This window comes from Schistocerca gregaria, chromosome 8 (assembly GCF_023897955.1).
Source record: "Schistocerca gregaria isolate iqSchGreg1 chromosome 8, iqSchGreg1.2, whole genome shotgun sequence".
Lineage (NCBI taxonomy): Eukaryota > Metazoa > Arthropoda > Insecta > Orthoptera > Acrididae > Schistocerca > Schistocerca gregaria.
This window is the reverse complement of record NC_064927.1, coordinates 427,100,245-427,109,294: the sequence shown is the minus strand read 5'-3', so window position 1 is coordinate 427,109,294 and position 9,050 is coordinate 427,100,245. Positions and strand designations below refer to the sequence as shown.

The 9,050-nt window shown below is 41.2% G+C and overlaps 1 protein-coding gene across 1 annotated transcript; it reads left to right on the top strand.

Annotated features, from left to right (window-relative positions):
* The first annotated feature begins 2,937 nt into the window (after positions 1 to 2,937).
* Positions 2,938 to 4,967, top strand: LOC126285226 (mothers against decapentaplegic homolog 3-like). The gene is made up of 2 exons (XM_049984525.1): positions 2,938 to 3,280; positions 4,906 to 4,967. The coding sequence occupies exons 1-2, from the start codon at positions 2,938 to 2,940 to the stop codon at positions 4,965 to 4,967; spliced, it is 405 nt and encodes a 134-aa protein (XP_049840482.1).
* Positions 4,968 to 9,050: the final 4,083 nt, after the last annotated feature.

Genomic DNA, 9,050 nt, shown 5'->3' with positions numbered 1-9,050 from the left:
GCCTTGACAGGTTTATATCGACAGTAGGTCGGTGGTCGTAATGTCCTGGTTGATTAGTGTATATGTGGCAACAAAAATGGCCATCATTTCGTATGATTTTCACAGACGTCGATTTTCAGTGTGTCTGTTTAGAAAATCGCTCACTGTTGACGATATGCGGCTTTTTGAGACCGGAGCCGTATTTTGACTGGACCTGTAACGCCGGACTTTGTAAATTTTGTGATAAACGTAGAGTCGTAAGAAGCAGAACTATGTCGGGAAGGGAGAGGGGGATATTGGAAGGGAGGCTTTCGAAATGAAAGCTGAAAGGCACACGAAAAAAAACTAATAATAATGTAGTTACGAACTGTAAGGTATTCTCATAATGTCTGCCTTCCTGTGTACAGGGTGATCCATTGGTCGTGACTGGGCTAAATATCTCACGAAATAAGCGTCAAATGAAAAAACTACAAACAACGAAACTTGTCTAGCCTGAAGGAGGAAACCAGATGGCGCTATGGTTGGCCCGCTAATGGCGCTGCCATAGGTCAAACGGGTATCAACTGCGGTTTTTTAAATAGGAACCTCCATTTTTATTAAATATTCGTGTAGTACGTAAAGAAATACGGATGTTTTATTTTGACCACTTTTTTATCTTTGTGATAGATGGCGCTGTAACAGTTACAAACATATGGCTCACAATTTTAGACGAACAGTTGGTAACATGTAGGTTTTTTAAATTAAAATACAGGACGTAGGTACGTTTTAACATTTTATTTCGGTTGTTCCAATGTGATACATCTGCCTTTGTGAACTTATCATTTCTGAGAACGCAAGCTGTTACAGCGTGATTACCTGTAAATACCACATTAATGCAATAAATGCTCAAAATGGTGTCTGTCAACCTCAATGCATTTGGCAATACATGTAACGACATTCCTCTCAACAGCGAGTAGTTCGCCTTCCGTAATGTTCGCACATGCATTGACAATACGCTGATGTAGGTTGTCAGGTGTTGTCGGTGGATCATCATAGCATATATCCTTCAACTTTCCCCACAGACAGAAATCCGGGGATGTCAGATCCGGTGAACATGCAGGTCAGGGGTTGGTGCTTCAACGACCAATCCACCTGTCATGAAATATGCTATTCAATACCGCTTCAACCGCACGCGAGCTATGTGCCGGACATCGCCATTCTGTCATGCAGTAAAGCATCTTGTAGTAACATCGGTAGAACATTACGTAGGAAATCAGCGTACATTGCGCCATTTAGATTGCCATCGATAAAATGGGGGTCAATTATCTTTCCTCCAATAATGCAACACCGCACATTAACCCGCCAAGGTCGCTGATGTTCCTCTTGTCGCATCCAACGTGGATTTTCCGTTGCTTAATAGTGCATATTATGTCGGTTTACGTTACCGCTGTTGGTGAATGACGCTTCGTCGCTAAATAGAACGCATGCAAAAAATGTCATCGTCTCGTGATTTCTCTTGTACCCAGTGGAAGAACTGTACAGGACGTTCAAAGTCGTCGCCATGCAATTCCTGGTGCATAGAAATATGATACGGGTGCAATCGATGTTGATGTAGCATTCTCAACACCGACGTTTTTGAGATTCCCGATTCTCGCGCAATTTGTCTGCTACTGATGTGCGGATTAGCCGCGACAGCAGCTAAAACACCTACTTGGGCATCATCATTTGTTGCAGGTCGTGGTTGACGTTTCACATGTGTCTGAACACTTCCTGTTTCCTTAAATAACGTAACTATCCGGTGAACGGTCTGGACACTTGGATGCTGTCGTCCGGGATACCGAGCAGCATACATAGCACACGCCCGTTGGGCATTTTGATCATAATAGCCATACGTCAACACGATATCGACATTTTCCGCAATTGGTAAACGGTCCATTTCAACACGCGTAATGTATCACGAAGAAAATACCGTCCGCACTGGCGGAATGTAACGTGATACCACGTACTTATATGTCTGTGACTATTACAGCGCCATCAATCACAAAGCGAAAAAAGTGGTCCAAGTAAAACATTCATATTTATTTCCGTACTACACGAATATGTAATAAAAATGGGGGTTCCTCTTTTAAAAAAACGCTTTTGATAAGCGTTTGACGTATGGAAGTGCCATCTAGCGGGCGAACCATAGCGCCATCTGGTTTCCCCCTTCAGGCTAGACAAGTTTCGTTGTTTGTAGTTTTTTCGTTTGACGCTTATTTCGTGAGATATTTGGCCCGGTCACTATCAATGGACCACCCTGTATAATTAACCCTCAAAAATAACGTTTTAGAACAATTTTCGAATGCACAACCTATAATGTAACATTTAAGATTTATTAATTATTTTTATGAATTTTAGCCAGTTGATACGATCAAGAAAAGGAAAGACTTTTTTCTCCAGACTACCGATTTTTAAATTCTTCTTTTTGTTTGAGGACGATTAGACGGTATTTTATGGCACTCTGTAGTAAAAGATTATAAGAATAAGTAAACATTGTAAGTAGGCTGTTTAGGTTTGTTTATAAACTTGCAGGAAAAATAAGTGAGGAAAACAACCGAAGGAGCTGTGTTTCTAAGTGATTTCACCTCTTATTAGGCGGATTCTCAGTGAGACTGGACCATCCTAAATGCAACAGGATTGGAAGGACAGTGCCAGTGGGCAAAATAAAGTCAAATTGCAAACATGAAGACTGAGGCTCAGCCAGAAAGTTGCAAAAAACACATCACTGAGGTGCTTATGTGTTTCTGTAACAAGCGTTTTAAAAGATTGTGCAGTGCTAATACATAAAAACAGTATCCTTGTTACAAGGTTATGATACTGCTGACTGGAAGTTTGAAAGATACGAATCACTTCCTTTAAGTTTCTTTGGACTCAGGCTGTGTGTGTTGCTTTGTTCTTGATGTAACTTAAATATATGAACAAAAAGTGAAACAAGTCAAGATGTCATTCACACCATCTCCAGGCATGGCAACCACACCTACAATGTCTGCAACAGAGAGTCCTCCACTTCAGTATATGTCAGAAGATGGAGACAGCATTGACAGAAGTGAAACCATGAATATGTCCCAGCTTGAACCCTTACCTCCTGTTGATGCCCAACCAGTGATGTACTGTGAACCAGCCTTTTGGTGCTCTATTAGTTACTATGAACTCAATACTTGTGTTGGTGAAACTTTTCATGCTTCACAGCCTTCTACAACAGTAGATGGTTTCACAGACCCAAGCAATTCAGAACGATTCTGTCTTGGACTGTTGTCAAATGTTAATCGTAATGCAGTTGGAGGTGAGCCGCCAGCAGTGGTGGACATGGGGAGAGAGATGGCGGAGTTTTGAAATTTGTAAGAATTGGTGTCATGAACTGCTATATATATTATGACTAGTGAGGTAAATACATTGTTTGTTCTCTATTAAAATCTTTCATTTGCTAACTATGCCTATCAGTAGTTAGTGCCTTCAGTAGTTTGAATCTTTTATTTAGCTGGCAGTAGTGGCGCTCGCTGTATTGCAGTAGCTTGAGCAACGAAGATTTTTGTGAGGTAAGTGATTTGTGAAACGTATAGGTTAATGATAGTCAGGGCCATTCTTTCGTAGGGATAAGTTACCAAATCGTAAAAAAAAAATTATTTTTGTAAGTCCTGTGAAGGGAAATGTCTATTTGTGCTCTCTTTTCTAAGGAAGTACATCATAAAATGATTCTTTACTGGGTCTGTAGACAGAAAGTAGTTATATTAGCACATGTATAAAATTTATTTTAACCAATGCTTCAGTGCAGTTAGAAACTAAATATTAAACAAAATGAGTAAATAAATGCATAAAGCAAGCCACATGGCATTTCTCTCAACTAGCAGGACAATAGCCATGAAATGTTTCTCGTCGTTTCATTAGGCATTTTAGTAAATATCATAAATTAAGAGCTCCACAGTGTAATCATATGTTTTCAAGTTTGGGCGTGTAGTATTTGCGATTCTTTCTACAAAGGAATCTCAATAGCGAGGATAATGGCCTCTTTTTTTTCCACCTGTGCCTCTGACAGGCACACACTAATGGCTTTCTTTTGTCAGGTGGTTGTCGCGCAGCTGGGTGCCCACGACGCATTACATGCAGGTGGTCACTTAACTGTCTTATCGAAATATTTACGACACCAGTTTCCGCTACAGTGGCAGTCTCATATTAAAAAAATTCACAGGTCAAGAATTTGCGTTACAAATCTGTAGAAATAAAATCATTTAAACATAATTGTGTCCAAAAAATTTTCGCCAGCATAGTGATGCATTCACGCATATACACACATTTCACAACTCTTAAAGTACGATTCTTGGTTTCCAACATCCTTTTTCACAAACCAGAGTCCCTAACCACTACTCATTATTTCTTACCTTATTACACATATATATATATATATATTCGTCGACACTTCTTCAATATTTCATCATAACAGATACGTAGCATAACCAAATAACTCATATAGCATCAGCTTAAACATACCTCAGCAGCATAATTCACATCGTCGTCGTAATAATAACATCATGACACCACAGTCAAATTCTCAAAATCTCCGTAGCTTCCTCCAATAATTTCAAAACCTTAATAGTTATAATATATATATCAGTTCATGACACCAGTTCTTACAAATTTCAAAACTCCGCCATCTCTCTCCCCACGTCCACCACTGCTGGCGGCTCACCTCCAACTGCGCAACGCTACGCGCTGTTAGCATCCAGCTGCCGCTGCCCGACACTACAATGGCAGACAACAATGAAAACTAAGTACAGACTGCGCACAGCACAGCCAGTGATTTTTCATACCGAGCGCTATGTGGCGTTACCAATAAGAAAACCTAAACAGCCTACTTACAACATATACTACAGCGGTGCTCTACTTTGCTGTTACATTGTTGTTTGTCTGCAGTAACTGATAGGACCGCCACTGCAATCCTTTGTATTGGTGGACCGATCGAGGTGGCGCAGTGATTAGCACAGTGGACTCGCGTACGGGAGGACGGCGCTTCAAACCCGCGTCCTGCCATCCTGACTGAAGCTTTCCGTGATTTCCCTAAATCGCTCCAGGCAAATGCCGGGGAGGGTCCTTTGAAAGGGCACGGCGCTCTTCTTTCCCCAGTCTTCCCTTAACCGATGGGACCGAAGACCGCGCTGTTCAAGTCATGACATCAAAGTATTTACAAAGAGAGGAGTATAAAATTTTGCGTTATCTATTCAATCAAACACATTTGCAGAAGCTCAACGATGTAACATTAAATAAAACAAGAGGCAAAATAAATCAGTATAGTATTAGAGCTATGGTGTTACAACGTCAATGACCAATTAGCTACCTGTCAAACATTATGTGATCCTTATGACATTTTGTACGTTTCCACAAATATGTCGTTAACGTCTAAAGTTATCTGAAAATTGTTTTCCCACCATTTGAGAGGTCAAAAATTTGCGTCTGTTGATGGGAAATGCAAAAGTTTTTCAGGTCCTAGTTTTAATTAAATAAAGTATGTAAAAAGTGAGCTTTCCGCGAAATGGAATTTATTTCAGACTGCCTAAATTGCGTTAACCACTGCTTTAACCCTTTAAGCGATAAAACGTTTTATTCAGCATAACAATCGGTATGCAATGTTTGGGAACAGTAGTCAGCAAAACTGCTCAATTCATTATTTTTCTCTAAGGTCACCATGAGGTATGGCGTTGTAAATATTCATATCAATGAAACAGGAGCCGGAAAAGTTTGAAGAAATCTGCAGGAAATTAGCAATATCAGCTTCTGTTAGAAAGCATAAGCCATAAGGAGGAAGACATTTCCGAAAGGACTTGACTTCACAAACGACTTTAGACTGTACATGTAATTCCACATAATTATGTAGCCACTTCAATTTCACAACTTCCATGAAATACTTCCTCAAACACAAACAGTCTACCACACCTGCTGCAACAGTATTGGAAGTTTCTCCTACTGGTCTAATTGAGATTATATTACCCAGACTACCATCAGTTACTGTAGTAGTGTTTGCATCTGAAGAAATGGTAGCCCCATCATTTGTATTAGAGTTTCTTTCAAAATCTGAATCGTCTGCGAGCCCTTCTGAACCTCTCCCCATTAGTTCCTTACACGGTGAGCCAGAACTTCATCTGCCAAGGGACTATGCTGCCTCATTGAAGTCATAGATATAAAATAAATATTCATGAATGTCAGCACGAGCCTCTAATTATAAAAAAAATCCGAAAATGAGTATATAACAGGTCTATTACATTCAAATACTTGCATATATGTTTTTCATCATTTTGTATACAGAATTTACGGTGTGGAAGGAGACTATCTCCAAGTGTAATTACGATATTGCAGTGCCTTTGTTCTTTAGAAGTACGATTCAGCGTTGCGGCGACTACAGTATTTATGAACCGCACTAAATGTATTCGCGGTTGCGAATATGCGCAAGCTTCAGCTGTATAATGGAATGACCACAATGAAAATTTGTGCCGACCCGGGACTCCAACCCGGATTTTCCGCTTATCACTTGCGGTCGCCTTACGTTAGGGTACCTGAGCACGCTTCATGTCCACAGCCAAACTTCTATATGTCGTGAACCATGTGTCTACAACCTGCACTGGTTCATCCATTATGTATATTCTTGTACAGGGGAGAAATTTTAATTGAAAGTCGCTTGACTGGTGTCGGCGGATAAATACATTTAACCTATACTGGGTGAGCTGACTCCTATTATAGAAATAGATTTTGTACTTTTGTGTCACCTTAATGTTTGCTTTGTTTTCATTTCACAACGAAAATTTACACAAGATCCTGACATTTTTTCCTGCTAATGTCCTCTTACGACGTAAACGAAATATCTGAAACCACACACGTATTTACGTATTACAGAGAAAAAGCCTACACTATGCGGAAATAAGAAAGTCAACACATAAAGTGTTTTAATGAAAATTACACCGGTGTCCAAATTAAAGCAACAAACAGAAATTTTACAGAGCTGTGTTTAATTTGGTTCAAATGGCTCTGAGAACTATGGCACTCAACGTCTGAGGTCATCAGTCCCCTAGAACTTAGAACACACATCCATGCCCTTTGCAGGATTTGAACGTGCGACCGTAGCGGTCGCGCGGCTTCAGACTGTAACGCCTAGAACCGCTAGGCCACTCCGGCAGGCTGCGTTTATTTTGCCACGAAACAGTATAAACAGGTGATAGTAAAGTAGAACCACTGTAAGGAATACGGAACATAAATAACTGCTATAAGCATAACGGTAGATAAAAATGTTCTTCATTTTTTCCAGCTTAACGAATTTGCACACACATCCCGACAACTGGCTGATAAGCTCAGCATGATTTGTGACCGTCTTTAGTAGCAATGTAGGTCTGACAACGACGGGATATGCTTTGAATGATGTGTTCAGTCTCATGTTGACGCAACACCGCCCATTCTTCCTGCAGAGCTGTTCGCAAGTCTTGGAAAGTGGTTGGTGGATGCTGACCTGAAGCAGCATCTCTCCCTTGTGCATCCCAGATATGCTCTTCCGCATTCATATCGGGAGAACGAGCAGGCCATGCCATGTGTGCAACATCTTCCGTTTCCAAGAAAACATCAACCATCTGTGTCCTACGAGGTCGATCATTATCATCCATCAGCACGAAGTCTGGGCCCACAGCACAATTCAACAAGCACACATGAGGTCTGAAGACCTCGTCACGATACCTGACTGCAGTCAAACCTTGCCGATTTATCGATGCAATTTCGTGAAGAGGTGTTCGAGGAATCGATATCGGCATCTTTCCACAATGCTTGTGTCACGAAATCGTGTTCGACGTCCCTTCAAGATGCGATTCCTTGGAGAATCACGCTCCAAACCAAATCGGGACTCATGTGTGAAAAGAACATTGGCCCAATATTCGATGTCCAGGTGATATGTCTACGATTCCATTCCAGAAGTCCCCTTCTGTGAAGACGCGTCAGAGTTACACACACAGCAAGTCTCCAACAGTAAAAGCCACTCTGCTGAATCTCTCTGTCACTGTTTGTCTCGATACAGCATGTCCACTGGATGCTGCAAGGTCAGATGCCAGTTGCCGTGCAGCACTAAGGCAGTGCCGTCGTGTCCTTACAGCCAAATGACGCTCCTTTCTTTCTGATATTACACGTGGTCGGGCCTGCCCTGGTTTGTCGCCACATCCGGGAAACAACGGAACGATTCACATTAAACAATCAGGCCACATCAGTTTGCGAGTGTCATGCTTCCATTCTTCCCATGGTCCTCCACCACAGAGAGTCTGATGGGAGTGTTCTCTGTGCAGTATACTGCACCGTCTGTGACTGTAGACACAGCGACTGTGGATGTGGGACAAACCGGCACACACTACGACGTTTGAGAGGTGCCCTGACGTCATCGTTGGGGTGGTTGTCCGTTGATCGGAATGCAGAACACGATTTTACGGACATTTGTTGACAGCTTTTATGATTATTCCGTGAATTAGACATAAGACAGGAAAATATTGTTTTTTTTTTGTTTTAATTTTGGACACTAGTGTACTTAAATTGTGAAAAGGTCAGAGTTATTTGAACAGAAAAATAATTTTCGATGTTATTTAGTGCTTAGCAAGTGTGAAGGCATTGCTATTCATGCAAATAAAATTTTTTGCCATGCTTTTATTTCGCTTTCTGTTTTTTCTTTTGTTACTACCGGCATATATAATTATGATGATGTAAGGTACTACTGTGGTTTTTAAATGTTAAGATGTAGTTGTGATTATTTCGTTTGCTAATGGGTAAATACGAGGTTTGTTGAAAAGTTGAATAATGTCTTTATGTTACAGATTGCAGTCACCGCCAGGTGGGACTACTGCTGTAATCAATCCCATCAACGCTCAGTTCGAGTCAGAGCACTCTGCGTGAAGGTGGGAGTGTGCGGCAGCTCGTTGACAGTTACCCTTTTCCACCTGCCGTCGGCATGGAGCTATCTCTGACTGAGGAACAGCGCCTCAGCATCAAGTTTCTTGCAAAGCTAGGCAAAAATGGCCGTGTGATTTTTGAGTGTTTGAAACAGG